The sequence below is a fragment of the Hyposmocoma kahamanoa genome, unplaced genomic scaffold (assembly GCF_003589595.1).
Source record: "Hyposmocoma kahamanoa isolate Upper Pololo Valley unplaced genomic scaffold, ASM358959v1 232, whole genome shotgun sequence".
NCBI classification, from domain to species: Eukaryota; Metazoa; Arthropoda; class Insecta; order Lepidoptera; family Cosmopterigidae; genus Hyposmocoma; species Hyposmocoma kahamanoa.
Genome location: NW_020653750.1, coordinates 4,542,641 through 4,559,502, shown reverse-complemented (window position 1 = coordinate 4,559,502; position 16,862 = coordinate 4,542,641). Strand labels below are relative to the sequence as shown.

At 33.8% G+C, this 16,862-nt stretch overlaps 1 protein-coding gene across 1 annotated transcript in view; it reads left to right on the top strand.

Annotated features, from left to right (window-relative positions):
- Positions 1-3,485: 3,485 nt before the first annotated feature.
- The window catches only part of LOC113228418 (homeobox protein unc-4-like), a 54,292-nt gene continuing 40,915 nt past the window's right edge, over positions 3,486-16,862 (top strand). Inside the window, exon 1 of the mRNA XM_026461716.1 lies at positions 3,486-3,702. Within this exon, the coding sequence (XP_026317501.1) occupies positions 3,486-3,702 (217 nt within the window). The remainder of the gene's footprint in view (positions 3,703-16,862) is intronic.

Below are 16,862 nucleotides of genomic sequence, written 5' to 3'. Positions count from 1 at the left end.
AATCTATTGACGTGTTTCTTCTGTTCATGAGTAGAGTCGATTTGCAAGTACATGCAAGCGGAAAAGTGGTTCACACTACTAATTTCAGATTTTAATAAGTAAACAATCAGTCAGCTGTGACCATGAGACCTATAAAGTGCACGAAACGTTGATTTGTTTGAAAAACAAATATTTAAATTCATTTCCTATGTTGCGAAAACCTCTCGAACTCGATACAGAGGGAAGTACCTAAGTAAATTTGTTTTCCTACGATGTATTATTATAATACATATTATACATGGGTGGTACATAACATTAATAATATTAGATTCGAAAATCATAAACATTTTGCTTCGATGGCAGCAAAGGCTAAAACAAAGCCATATCGGCTTTGCAGCCCTCTATGTCATCAATCAAGTCCCTCCCCGCAGCCTGCGCTTTGATAACTTCCGCTTCACTTACTGAATACACCTAGGTAAAAAGCAAATAGATGTATTTTGGGCAACTTACAAAAGCACTTACACCACAAAAAGAACAAAAAATTTAAAACTTTTTTCTTTTTGTAAATGAAGTGGAGTGAGTCTAATGATTAAACTCATGACACAGCGTTTTTGAGTTATTTTGTTTTACATTACCTACAGAAACAAAACATCATATTTTCCTTCTTTTTCGTTCATTTATTCATTCATTTGCTTCGTTTCCAGAGAAGGAGAGCCTTCTTCTGTTTTTAAAAATAAGTCGTTCATTCATTTCGAGTTCTTAGGTTTTCGCGATTGTTACACACAGAAAATGAAACTATTTTCCCGGATTTAAATCGCGTATATTTGTTTTTTCAAACAAACCAAAGTTTCTTTACAGGTTCCATGGTCACGGTTGACTCAGTCAATGTTTCATTTCCTATTGTTCATTTATGTTCAATATGTAAGAATATCCCTTTCTAATGAATTGGACAAGAACTCGTTCCCAAAAAAAAAGATTCGGTCGAGAAAATTCTCCAAAAGAATTTGCAATAGAAATGTTAAAATAGAGAATGGCAGTAAACCCTTGCAATACATCAATAAAACAACTAAAGCGTACCATTCCCGGCAGACAATACATAACGCTGTAAGCTCCGTAATGAGGAGTAACGGGCGACGCGTGCGTGGCCCGCCTAATATCCAAACATGAGAGAGATATATCCACTTACCGATAGGAGCGAGCGAGATATAAGATAAACTTCATATCTAAGCAAGAAGACCTATGTGCTATATGTGGGCAGTAAATACAACGGTCTTGGAATTTCCCAGCATTTTCCTGTAAGATGTTGACTTTAAAGTCCATTGTAGAGTCAATATTATTTTAAATTTATGTTGAAGACGCAACCGATTTGTGTGGATGATTGTACTTGTAATGTTGCTTAATTTACGTCTACGTCTTATCGAGTGTATATTGCATGATATTGCTTAACTGTGACAAACATATACAATATACAGGTTTTATTATATCTAATGTAAATTGTTAATTAAATGTCGCATCTAATAATTATACAGTCGTAAATTGATAATTCTTATCGGAGTTTAAACTCAAACGTCGTTCAAATAAAAAAATTGTTTCTAATCCGTTTCATGATCAAGAAAAAAACTCAGCCAGTAAAATCGCTGAAAACAAAACGCCCGCAGCGAAACTCTCATTAAGCGAGCACTAATTAAAAAGTAATTAAATTCGCGGGAAAAAGAGAGCGCCACATTAACTGATACTAATAAGACCGTCAAACAATTACGAGAGACTCATCCTCGCAACAGAGACGACAAGACTCCCCTCAGCTCTCTCTTTCTCTCGACCGGCACTCTCTATTTAACTTTTAATTTATACTCATTCCTTTATATCTTTTATTGCTTCGCCCATCGCGACTCCTAATGCGCCTGAGGTGCTCCTCACACTAATTAAATTCATGCAACACTAAGCTTTCCTAACACCCCCTGCTGTTGGCCCCTCCCATACCTCGCCCCTCTCCACAGCAACGGACTAATCAGAAACGCGAGCGGCTCCTCCACAATGGAGGGGCGGGACACGCGGTACAGTCAGTGCGAGATTTCTGATAGAGCTGTCATGTCGCGTCCGAGCGATCGTTACGCTGTCTTGACATATTTTATTATTATTTATGTCAATTAGGTTATTACTTTTTTATTTAATGGAATAAGGAATTGGTTGTGAAATTGATTGCCTTTCGGTCGCTTATGATTCATCACTGTCAAAAATATAATCTGAAACGTGTTAATTTTGTATGATTGATAGTTTGTAGCCATTAGAGTGATTGGCCGGCGACCGGGGTAATCTAGTTTTACGCAACTATTGTACCGACAGACGAACGGACGGACAACAATGCTTACCTAATGCTCCATCCGCTAGATTAGATGTTGATTGCTTATCACCTGTCAAATTCTAAACGTGAAATACACTACCATTATCTCCAAAGCAATTTATGAGTTTCTCTTCTTCTTACAATGTTAATTTATTTGACTGTAGTTTGAAAAAAGTATCTACTCAAAAAAATATACAACTCAATAACAGTCAGATGTTAAACTTTGTTCTATACATGGTTATTTATTGATATAAATAAATAGCATATTATTATACTTAGTATAGAAGTGTAGAATTTTCATAATATGATCATTATTTAGCAATAACGTCATTCATCAGTAACCACACCAATTTGCAGCGCAGGCTATAAAATCGTAGCAATAACAATCTTTTGTACACGCCGATGTTACATGCCAATACATATTTCCTTATTACATACGGGGAAATCGACAAAACGTTTGTGGTTGCTTTCCATAACATAACTCCTTACAGAATTCTCCCTACATGTCTGTTTGTGCCGCGCGCCATGCGGCTAAAAAAGATTATGAGCGTCCCGCAACCCCGCCGGCACAGGCCATGGAAATCTCAAGCGGACCCACCATTTCATGCCTTAATATACTTTACGACACACAGATAAAGTTTATTTCTACTCGCCTACGCTCGGCGCCTATGCCTTCGTTAATTCAATACGCGCAAAGCCTTAATTTATTATCCACCATTCAAAATCGATCTATAAACTCCCGACATAAGGTATAACATCGTTTACCAGGCGAATTCATGGTACTGTCAGTGGAATAAATCTATAATATGAAAGAGGCGGGGAATTAATTTACGCTTGGGTGGGGGTAAGGGGGCCTGACCCCGCCCTCCGGCGGCGCGCCATCTCAGTGCCAGGCTCGGCAAGCCTAGTGAGCGCACATCCCTCACTCCGGGATCGGGAAAATGTGTGTGAAGTAAACACAGCGACGGAAGGCATCACATGTCACGAAAAATAACTGAGTCGCGGCAGTGCTGGTGTTGATTTTGTTCGGGGACGTGACTTGATCGAGTGATACTAAAATGACAGTTGGAAATGGTATATTGTCGGAGTCACGGCGGTAAGGGCAGTGCAGTGGTCGGGCGGCAAGATATCAGGCGCGGGTAGTCGGTGCGGCAGCGGCGGCGGCATGGTGCTGGAGGGCAGCGGGCTACCGGCGGGGCTACAGCTGTACGCGGCGGCAGCGGCACAGCTGGCCCCGCGGCCCACCTGGCCGCCGTTCCTGCCATTCTTCGGCGTGCCGCCGCCGTTCCTCGCGCGCCCGCGTCTGCCGCACCCGCTGCCGGCGCGCGCGCCGCACGGGCCACCCAGCGAAGATTCCAATGAGGATGGTGGCAGCAGCAAAGGTAGGCCCAAATCTACTCTAGCTTTGAAAGGAACTCAACACGACTGACTGTCTTTTATTTTTTATATTTTAAAAATGAACAATATTCAAAAACATCTTTCTCAATGAAGAATAATTATTATTTTTTTTATAATACTCTGAAAATCTTTTAAGCTTATCTTTTAGCTAACATATAAATATAATATTCTTTTTATTTGAAACTTTACAGTTTCCCTTCACATATTTACCATTTAAAAAGATTCAGTAATGTAAAGCAAACCATTGTAACATTATCAATTATTATCATACACAGTTATACGTTTTGAGTCTAATATTTTTAAAAAAGAAATTTAAGAAAATGAAAACAAAATTGCCTTTAAAAACACAACCATTAATTTTAGATTTGTTGAATCCTTACGAAAAATATGTAGGCTGTTTAAATTTTATGTTACGCTCATATTATTCTCATATACCTATATTCCTTCGAAAGTATATATTACTAGATAATATTTATTTTCTTTAGAGCCAAAAATTTGACTTGTAATTTTATGTTCATTTATGTAATGTTCCTTTAAAGTAACTCTATAATCACTTTTATACTACAGTACGGTAAATTCTAGTTTTGTAGTATTTCTTAGCTTATTGTTCATTTAAATTTATACTATCCGTTTACTTTATTGTAGTCATAAAATTATGTTTATTTCATATTCATATCAGTATAAATACACCCACTGCTGGTAACGGGCTTTCTCAACAGGGAGAGTATTGCCGTTAAAGGCGTCTAGCAGGTTGATAGAAGGGTGATATAAATTTGTTAACGAACTTTTTTACGTTATCTGTATTATCTATATTAACCAGAATCAAATGAAATAAATATAAATTATTTCTTTCTTTCGAGAGGAAAATAGAAGAATCAAATTAATTTCCATTCGATATCAATAGAATTAATTTACTCTTATACCCGTTTTTAACATAGTTAATGTCGCATTGTTTTCAAAGTAAGACTCTTAATAATTTTAGCAAAATGAGAAAAAATTTTGATGATATCTTTTTAATTAAATTTCTGTCGACAATAAATTAACGAATCGTAATTATATACTTGTAATTAAATTTGTGTTTTCCGTCAGAAAGAGCTGTTTCTTTTTAGATTTTTAATATGTACAATATAATTTCCACAATAAAGTATATAAATAATGAAGGAATCCAACTTCGATCATTTGTTTTTTTAGAAAGAAAACGTCATGCCGTCCAGTCTGATGTTGCTCCTTTTATAAAATAATGTGTATTTTGACCTTACGCGTTAAATTATTTCTATATTCTTTAATAAAGTGTTAATTATAAAAATCAAATATAATATTAATTGATTTGATTTTTATAATTAACACTTTAGTTAATTATAAATAAAATAAGTAAGTACAATTGTCTGCTATTAAATTTATATTTATATAGAGTAAATTGGTTACATAACATATTTAGCCATATATGTATATGATGAAATTTTTAAGAATTCTTTAATTTTAATACGCCATTTCGTACGTTGGTCTTTACGTAAAAAACATAATATTAAAATAAATTCGTAACACAGCTCGTTTGAAGAAAATCTTTAATATAACATAACTGATTCTTTACAAAAAAAAATATTCCAGAAAGAAATTGAACAATTACTGGCAAATTCCGCTCTACATTACCAGCGACATTTCCCTTTCTCCGCTCACTTACCGAACAAAATGCACCTTCATGTATCTGAAGACATAATGACGCATTCCTTTGACATTCACAGCTGTAATTGCACCCACAGCGGTGTGGCGAACTTAACTGCTTTGTCAAAACAACCATTATCACGTTGCGTTGTCACAATTAATTAAATGCGACAAGCGACAGCGATTACAAATGTATTCTTGTAATATAGCTCAATATCACCATCCTCTCACCTTGATCTTTCGGTTAAATCGCATTTCGGGCTCATTGCACACCTTCATTAATTGGTGCAAGACCGCTAGCGTAATCACTTAAAGAATTAAGAAACCGGCACTAATCCGTAATCGTATTTGAACTCTCAATCGACCGGCTGCCAACAAGGTCGCATTATTCACATTGACTGTAATCCAATAATAAAACACCTAGATTAAACACTCAGGAGAGGGCTGTCCATGTGTAAGGGTCATGTCCGTAGAGCCAACCAGCTGACCTAAGAAGATTAAAAGTAATGTCTTAATAACAGAATAAATAATGCGCCTGCATACGTTGTCGCGTCCGATACACTTATCCCTTCAGTCATAACTTATTACTTTAATATTATTATAAGTCTTCATGCCCAAATATTCTCGGGTCGGAATAAATTTTATATTAATAAAAAATAAACGTCAGGCAAGGTGCGAAGAGGCTAACGAGCGTAATCCAAATGTAAGTTATTAGTTGCGCGGCGGGGCCGCCTGCTGCGCGTACGACGCTCGCTCGCCGCATCGATACCCAGATTTTATCGAGTCTTTTGTCGGCGCTAGCGCTTAGGTGTTACCCACGAAATTAGGATGTTAAATGTTTTGTGGATGACGCATAGCTCCACAGCCAGGCTTTGACCTCGGCCAGCCGCGCCGTCCACTCCCGCGCCGCTCTCTGTATCATTGTCATTTTTTATCACGATTCTAATAGAAATATCAATAGGTTTTTTTCTAATATCGTAGTTATGAATATGAGAATTCGAGATGATTTATTTGGTTATTAAAGAAAAACCTCGTTAATATGAATGGTGTTTATTGCCTCTCCTAAATAAGTGCTAAGTCGTGAAATATGGTCCTGTTATTTCTAAAGATGGGAGGAATTTTAAAATCAAACAAGTATTAAATATACTATCAAAGTCAAATTATAAAGAAACGATTTATGGGTGTAGTGGAAATGAAACGTGCACATATAAGTTTAAAAACTGCAAGAAACGATTCACAACCACTTTAAAACTCTCTCTATCCCTTCACTATTTCATTCCCATGCGAACGTTGAAACAAATTGCAACTTAAAATTGATAATAGTCAAAACTACACTTAGTAGGATAAATAATTATTTCACTTCTCATGCTTTAAAAGTACGTCAGTATATAGCCTCACAGAGTGGAAGTAAAATGCATCATTTAATGCTTAGGGAATAAAAAGTTTACCTAGTTTTTTAATTTACTTCGAGTGACCTAGGCAAACTCAAACAACCAGTACTTGCTCTAGTTTGTGCCAAAAGACAAAAGTTCAATAAGTAAACAATGTAATTACTACTAAAACAACACTCAAAGATATATAAACAAGATAATTATAATAATTCATCAAAGTAAGTAAACCTACAGATCGCTGCGCTTTGGAAATTCAATAAAAAATAGTGCTTGTGTGTGGACCATTTTCAGTACGAAAATGTTACGTTCTAAAACTTGACATTTTAACGAATTTTCATATTTTAACGGAATTACTATTATTTTAATATTTCTATGCGGCTTGTTGGCAAAATATGCTGAGTTTATTAAATTTTGTAACATCTGATTTTAGTGTACCATATTTACAAGAAATAAATGATTTTTTTTCTAAAACTTTCGTTCTTATTCCGTGCCTTTTGCGCATAGACGGTGGCGCCATATTATTTTCCCGCGTTAGTGTGTTTATGTGTTGTATGTGGACCATTTCAGTGACACGACGTAGCACTTATCGATATAACCTTGAATTTCACATATTTTGAGTTATAACACTATTGTAATCGCAGCGCGACATGTTTATTGTAAGTTAATTGTAGTTCCGGGTAAAAAGTAAAACGATTGTCGTAAATACACAACTATAAGAATTGACAGAAAACATACCAAATAATATTTATTTTAATTATCAACTTTTTAGGTTTTCGCTATTACTACCTACGTATTATTGGTAATGAAACTATTTTTTTGGATAAGTCGTGTATATTTCTTTTTTTCAAAGAAACAACCGTAACTATGAGATCTGTAAAGAGCAAGAATATGTGGATTGCTCGAAAAAACAAATATACGTAATTTAGATCCAGAAAAATTGTTTAGTTTCCAATTTATTAGCGCTTTCGAACGATTTCGAAAGCGTTCATGATTTTGTTGTATCTGTGTCTGTTGGATAAAACATATTGAGAAATCTTCAAAATTTTGGTTCATGATTTTGTTGTAGAGCGTTACTAACGATTGAAGTTTTTTTCTCGCAATCGAAGTGAAAAATAAAGTTTTCACCTCAATACTAAAAGCCAATATAAACCCTCGAAGTAATAGACACCTTCGCTAAAGCTCCAGTGGCTAACCACTTTGGATACAGGTACATATTTTGGCTCCTTTTAGTCCCTTGATAGAAACTATAGTAATATTTACTGACGTTAGATATTGTTATTTCAGTCACTCAACTAATTAAGTCCACTTGCACTAAATCCAATATCGCATACCCTAATTGGTTTTTATTAAACTATCAATGAGATGTAATTGCCTACATATTCATTGATTAATTCGCGTGTTTACAACCTTTTATCGCAAAATTAAGATGCAACAAGCAATTCAATGAGCCATTAATATCGTCTACAGATTTGCTATAAAACACGATAGTACGTCGGTCTATTTGTACGCAATAAAATAGAGTTTAAATGGCAGTGATATAATAAATTGATTAATACTTGTGCTAGATATTTTATTACTTGATAACTGTAGCTTTGAAGTGTAGATTACTTCACACATGTATTATATATTCATATGAAATGAGAAGGGAAAATAAGAAAAATTAACGTTAAAATTAAGTTAACGATCATTATTGATGGTCATATATTAAAAACCTAATAAATTGGAAATTAAACCATTTTTTCGAATCTAAATTACGTATATTTGTTTTTTCGAGCAATCCAAATATTCTTGCTCATTACAGATCTCATAGTTACGGCTGTTTCGTTGAAAAAACAAACATACACGACTTATCGAAAAAATAGTTTCATTACCAACAATACGTACTAATGGCGAAAACCTAAAAGTCGATAATTAAAATAAATATTATTTCATATCTGTTCTCTGTCAATTCTTAAAGTTGTGTATTTTCGACAATCATTTTACTTTTTACCTGGAACTATGATAAATTTACAATTAACATATCGCACTGCTATTACAATAGTGTTATAACTCCAAATATGTGAAATGCAAGAATATACCATAGTTAAACGTAAAATTTGATTCTCTACACGTTAATAAAATCGTTGTTAAAATATTGTAAAAAAGAACTAAAATATACTTCACAACTTAACTCAAAATGAGACACGCTTTATGTGAGCTAGTTCTGGCCAAAATTGTCCTTATTAAAAAATAGGAAACTATTATTTTCTCCTTTATTTTTAAATATGTATATCTGGCAAGTAGGAAATAACTTATACATAAATTTACACAGATCTTTCACGGGGAGCGAGTAATAAGTTTTTCGTCGATTCTGAGAAAATACACTTTTTGAGTTAATACACTATTGTATTAACAGTGCGATATGTAGAATTGTATTTTTCCGAGTACAGGTACATAAAAATTACGATTTCTTTATAGTATACATGTAATTATAAAAAGTGTTACTGCGTTTACTTGATCATAACATGTAATTAAATCTTTATTTGATGTAATAATTCTTTACTTTATTGTTTTTCTTTTTTGTAATAAATATCATCACAAATATCATTTATATACACATTACTCTATATAAAAGAGAGAACATTAATATTAATATTCGTGATGTAAGCTTCAAATAACCACTGTTATTAAGTAGTCCATACTGTGCTGCATTTACTTTGATTTTATTTAATTTATTGGTGTAGCACAGCCAACAAACCAATAAAAATTTACAGATTAAGATCTCTTGTATAATAATTAAGACCAGATCAGACTTTAATAATTTTAGTTGCAAGTAGGAGTCCTTGTGAAAGAGTTCGTCCAGGGAACTACTGCCACCTTACCTATTTCTGCTGCCAAGCAGTAATGCGAACATTACTGCGTTCCGGTTTTGAAGCATAAGGGTGCTGTTGAAATTACAGACACATGGGACTTGTCAATTTACCTCTCAGGGTGTCGGGCGCAGTGACAATGCCCCTCAAATCTGTGCGATTTAAAGCTCTGAGTAGCACTGCAACTGCTATGGATAGACGTGTCGCTTACCACCAAGCGCACGACTTCTTCGTCCCGTCACTTGGTATAATCAAAAAATGTAATGATTTTTTCAAATACATAAACACTAAATGAGGGAATGTGATCAGGATTACGTTCGTCGGAAGCGAGAAAAAACATTTACACGTAGGTGTAGTTTTTAAAATCAAGATAAAACTGCAAATTATTATTACTATTATTACATCTATTTTAGACTCTCGCCTTTCCCAAGGACTTAAAGATTAATTTTCAATTTTTAAATGGGAGAAGCGGTATGTCCTGGCAATTATTATTATTATTAATTTCTTCGTTTTACAGCTTTTTCATTCCAGTCCACCCGCGTCCACAAACCGCGTTATAGAAACAAACTTCAATAAAAGTTTCCGTTTCTTAAAGTATTTTTTTAAGAAACGGAATGTACCAAAAAGTTGCAAATAATCTATTTAGCAAACCATCATAATAATATACTTTATAAGTATTCTTGAAATTGGGGAACAGTTTTAGTATGGGTCCGATGACCGTCAAGCCGTGACGTCCGTTAGTACATTCAACATCAATCCATTTATATGTCTCACTGCTTCAGATGGGTCGCCTCTCAGCCGTTTAGGCCATAGTCCGCCGCGCTGGGCCAGGTGCAGGTTGGCGACTTCACACGTTTTCCGTTGGTTGTGAACGTTTGACGTACAAGTTTCATCAAGATATTGTCCTCCACCGAAAAGTGCATGGTAAATTTCAAATGAAATTGATAGCAAATGCTTTTAATAATAAATTATTTACGACTTGCCTTTTTTTTTAATTTTCACTATTTGTTTCAATAATTAAGTGTTAAGTCATAGTTTTTACTTTAATTCAACAGGTCAAATAAACACAAAGATGTAATAAATCTTAGGGTAAATCATTGAATTTTGTCAAAGAGTACAAGTGCCGTAGCACCGTGGACAGACATGACATCTATACCTATTGGGAATAACCTAGCCAGGCAGATAATATTGAGTGTTTACCAGTGATATTTTATCCATAGCTGGGGATTTAACGTAAAACCCCTGGCAAAGTCGCTATTAGTTGCACAATATATTTCAATTATGCCCACCTAGGGGCCTTCCGCTTACTATTTATAATAATTATATTACTCGAAAGAAAAACAAATCAAGTGAAGGAAAAAATAAACAATCGATTTTTTGAAATTATTGATGTTATGTTATATATTTATCCTTCCGGAAAGGCCTTTATTATATTATGATCTTTAGACCTTGCAACTTAGTCTTTTTTATATTTTAAAAATTTATATATAGTAACTAATTTATTCATATTATCCCTACTCTGTTATTATGTAGTCAGAACACTCTGTTGCTTATTAATCTATGATATTGAAGTGTTGTGTCTTCACCGCACATCAGTGAAACACAAGCCTGTGTATGGAACGCCGCGTCTAGTACACTAGTATGACACTAGTACATAGATATCGTAGGCTTAAATAAAAAAGTATTGAAAAAAAAAACGCTTTTGGTGACTTCCAATGATAGGAGCTATTTCTAGAAGCTATTCAAAATAAAAACCAAAGACGAGGAATCGATTGTCTATGCTCCCAATGGTCAATAAAGACCAACAGGATTGTTCTTGTTCAATCAACGTTCAATATTTAAACTGTTGAAGAATAACGGTTGCGTTCCGCGTAACTTTCTCAGGAAATGAAGCAATCAGAGTATTTTGTCGTTGTTCATGTTTTATAGGTACTTCATTTAGGTCATTTTTTATCAATTTTTAACCGATTGAATATACTTGAGTGCGGGATGTTATAAAAAATTATTAAAGCTGTATTGGAGATTGATTCTCTAATATAATAATTACTGGAAATGTTTAATAAACTAAAACATTAGAACATTCTTATTACATAAAACATTGAATATAGCCTTTAAAAATGACATATAGACTAAAATTATCGAAAAAAAATAAATGAAAAATATATTATGTGAATTTAACAAAAAGTTTAATGATTAACTTCTTGCTCGATATTTTACAAAACGCACTACAAGAGATTTCGAGATTAACACAATAAGAAAAGTATAAAATTTTATATGATGACTGAAACGCTGTGTGTGGAGTCTGTTAATATGCGACTGCCCTCTGTATAACGCCTCGGGCGACTGTAATCAAAAGAGAAGAAGAAAAAGAAAAATCATAGATTTTATACAGGTAGTGCCACGGCAAAAAAGTCGTTAAAACGATTCGAGTTCTTACGATTCGTAAGGTCTGCTGACTCGTTCCGTAGCTCAGTTGATAGAGCAATAGCCCCGGTATGATAAGGTCGCTGATTCGAGCCGGATCAAAGTATTTTTTCTTTATGTTTCTTCTACCTTCAAATTATAACAACAAACTGGAGGAATATTTTCACAAATATATGTTATGAATATCATCGTAGTCCAAACATAATATAAAAAAATATGATAATCAATAAAACAAATATTTAAATACAAAAAAGTCAATTCTTCATTTTAATAACTACGTTGTATTTAATAAGTGCCTATTTAGGCCATATACTGCGACATGACAGATATCATCCATTGCACACCATAATGATGGGCAAAGTAGCTGGGAAGCGGAAGGTTGGAAGTAGGAAAATTTCATGGCTTCGTAACGTCAGGGAGTGGACCGGCATCAAGACCGTGGAACAACTATCAGGCTAGCCCTGAACAAAAAAGATATAGAAAACTGATTACCGACCTTCAAGAATGGAGAGGCACTTGAAGGAGAAGAGATGATTGAATTGCAAATCTTATTCTCGTTCATTCGATGATGATTTAGAATTGAGTATAGTTGTAATAACTTGTTTGCCCACATGTATCCTAACCTCCTAAGACCTAGCGACGTACAACGGGAAAAGCGCTAAACGCCTAATGTACATTAATTACAGTGTACAAAATATATTACATGCGTCAGGTTCACTCAAGCAAGTATGACCTCAATTTTGTATGAAAGACGTTTTTTCTAGATACCCTAAGAAAATGTAGAATATATTATAGCACTAAATTTGAACGCGATGTTTTCTTTATAATGTACACTGGGTGGGTACGTGATCATAGGAATAATAATGTCTGGGACTAAATCACTTCACACATTATGTACATTTTGGTGAACAAGAGGCCTAAACGAATTTATCCTTAAACGAACTTTGAAAATACGCTTGTTTTAATAAGCTTCCCCCCCCCCCCCCCATGTAGTCATCCAAAGTCATAAAAATAAACGAAGTACGTGAAATAAATGACGAATATGTGAAATTTGGTATTTGATCATGAAAAAGTTATCGACTAAGTTCGATTGTAGAGTCCCTATAACTGTCTCCTGAAAAGTTGTCATTTTGCAGATTTAACCTTATTACACTAAGAGTGCAATATCCATATCCATCCATCCAAAAACGTTTTCGTTACGAACGTCGGAACAATTCCTTATGTTTAGAATAGAATAGAATCATTTATTTCATATTATCAATGACACAATATTAAAATTAAAAATACAATGTCAAAGGATAGATAATATGATCGTCACTAACGCAAACAATAATAATGAATATAAAATAAAGTAGTATAACTACTGCATCTCTAAATACAACACCGAAGTCAAATAAAACAAAATTGCAATAGTTTCAAAAGAAACTCATTGACACTGTAGAATTCATTATACAATAAAAGAAGTTTCAGTCGGGTATTAAACGTTTTGTCGCTTGTAGCTTTTTATGTTATAACTAATATACCATAACATTTTTTACTTATATGTATCAAGTTTTTATCGAGTTCTTATGTTTTCGCGATTGTTACACATAGGAAATGAAACTAAACTATTTTTCCGGATTGAAATCGCGTATAGGTCCCATGGTCATGGTTGACCATGGGACCTGTAAAGGGCCCGAAACGTCGGTTTGTTTGGAAAAAGAAATATGCGCGATTTATATCTGGAAAAATAGTTTCATTTCCTATATCAAGTTTTTGTTAAGTATGTACAATATCTGACCAAAAACTCAAAAAAAATTGCAAAATGTTGCTATTTTCCCCCGCTGTATCCGAAGTTAACATGAGCATCCGAAATAACTGAAACGGATACATTAAAATAATTCCCAATTGTTAAAGAGTCAAAAAAAATAAACATTGATTTTTACGACAGTATGACGTAAACCAAAAGTCATTACTGTCACACAAGGCACAGAATTGTCACTTATTTCATAGTTGCCAATAAATGTACTATTCTAATATAATTATGAAATCTATGTTCATACCTATATTTATGAGTTACTTACATTATTCTATGACTGAAGGTATTCAAATAAGATGACACTCTAAGTAATAGGTACAAACAAATCGCTTATAGGCTAGTCTAACTTACAACAGTACAATAGTTAAAAAGGAATTGCACGTAAAATTTAGAGCTTTGACCTTTTATAATCGGTTAAAAGCATCAAACCTGATTAGATCAATCAGTACATAGAAAATGAAAAACCACAACTCAAACAATTGGATAATGGGACAAACAAACAAAATAATCCGTAACAATACATTTGGTGGCAAACAAACGCCCGCCGATGTAATGTCCCGACTAAATGGGTAATAAACAAGAATCACAACTAGTCAAAAGTGCATCAATAAAGGGAGCGATAGGGATGTCTATTAAAAATGTCACGAAATTCTTGTAGGGTTGGTTTTTTTATGTTCAATTTTTCATGTGATCTAAATTCATTTTACTTAATTTCTTGCGGTCCTATCGAACCTGTAATTACAACGCTCTATTGAAACTACCTTAAGGCATTTAAAACATTTGTGTAGTGTTCAGTGACCGATTCAGAGCTACAATACATATTGTGTACACGTATTAAACAAACCGTGTTATCAAAATTTGTATTAAATCTAAATACTGTAATAAAATATAAAAATATCCTAAAAAATTTAATACATTGGGAACCCTGTCTAACCCATTGTAGCCAGAGGGGCGACGAGGCCGAAATGGAACCACGCATAAATTAGAGAAACTGCCTCCCTTCGAGGCTTCGAAATCCCAAATTAAGATATTTTGCGACTCGTAATATTTTTAACGATTTCCAAGAAGTGGCCTTAAACATCGAGTTAAAATATAGGTACGCGGTTTAAAAATATGTACAGTCAACCACGTTTTAACAATACAAAAGTGTAGAAATACGTAATGGTGCAAAAAAGAATGCTGCAAGGTGCAACTAAACATTTCTTCAAACAGTATTTTCTAACTATGATCGTTTTACTTAAAAGCGACGGGGCTAATGATATTAATAATCATCTGGAATTATTTTAAATATTAAAAAAATACAGATTCATTTTCACCATGTTTTTGTGAGTTCATTGAAGTAAAAAAAAAAAATAGTCCTATGCTCTTAGTATACTGTATATGTAAATAATAGACGTTCATTTGTTTGATACTTACAATTACACAAAAATTTATATATTCTGTTAATTTTAAGTTTTTATCGAATGTCACGATGTTTCACCATGATATTCTATTAATTTTGTGAAATTACTCCACTAGTTTGTTATAATAGTTATTAATACAAATATCGAACACTATTAAAAATCTTTTGATTCGGCTGGATTCGAACCAGCATCTTCTAGCAAACCGTGTCAGACGCTATATCAACTAAGCCACTGCACAAACCGGTGGACTTTACGAATTGTTCAGTGTGCCTGTTGCAGATCTTTGTTTTTGCTTTTTAACGACTTTATTATATATCCTGTTTCAAAAAGTTTTAGTGGATGACGATATTGCGTTAACACGTACTTTTCTTCTTTATTTGTTCACTTTTAAACGACTTTAAAAAAAGGAGGAGGTTCTCAATTCGAATTTATATATATATTTGTATGTATGTTACACGATAACTGCGGCATTTGTGATCCGATTTTGGTGATTCTTTGTTTGCTGGAAAGAGGGTACCTCTGTAGTGGTCTCATTTAAATTTGAAGAAAATATTCCACCTCAAAGGGGCCACCCTTTGAGGTGGAATATTTTCTTACTAGGGAACTATACTAGGGAATGAATAGCTTTTGAGGTCGATTTTTTAGTACTCTGTACTGAGGTTATATTACCTTTTATTATCTTCTCAAATATAATATCAGCTATAAGAAGCTGGCTATGAACTACGAGGAATGGAGGAAGCAACACCGACCGACTCTAAATGGGATGATTGTCTAAACTTTTCGTAATTTTTTAAGTGATCAATGAACAGTTAGTCAATAAGTAGGTAGTTGTATAATTTTTTTTAATTGCTTTGTGGTTCATTACGACTGACTAATCTGTCGCCGATTGTACATTACAATGTAAGTATGCCGTTCAAATACAGGGTCTGTGATCACACTTAAGCGTCGTTACTTGTTAGTTTACGTACGAACACGTTTTAAAATCATCATAACACATTCTTAAGTGCATGCCCCTTTTATGTTAACTATCAATTTGAACCTATATGTCTTATTGGATATTCTCAGCGAAATGGAGTAATAATTATACATAATACGAATACAAGACCAAGATAAAATACATTGGATTTGTTGTTATACATGCTAAAGGTTATTACCATTTCCAAAAGGATTGTCCGTGGCAAATTGGGACAAAAACGTTTAATGTCGCGGCTTCTGTGGACTGGTCCAAACTGATTTATATTTATTTATTTTTTATCACAGTCGGAATGTCCTTTATAAAGTCGTTTTTGGGTCGAGTAATCTTGAATAACGACAATGATGTTACTTAAAAGGATTAGAAACTGTTTTTATTTTAATTTTTGCCATCTGGTTGTTTATGAATATTTTTTCGTCCAATTGTTTTATCAGTTGTATATAATATAAGTATAAACAACGAAATTATTTAAGTAATCCATAACTAAGTAGACGATGTAGGTTTATTTTAAACATTTATTGTTTATGACATCAACTTTAAAACACATATATGATGCATACTAATAGTATACTAATTTACTTGTAATAACGAGGGAGTGATCATTGAGCACCAAAATTAAGCTGTCATAATAACAGTCATATGCA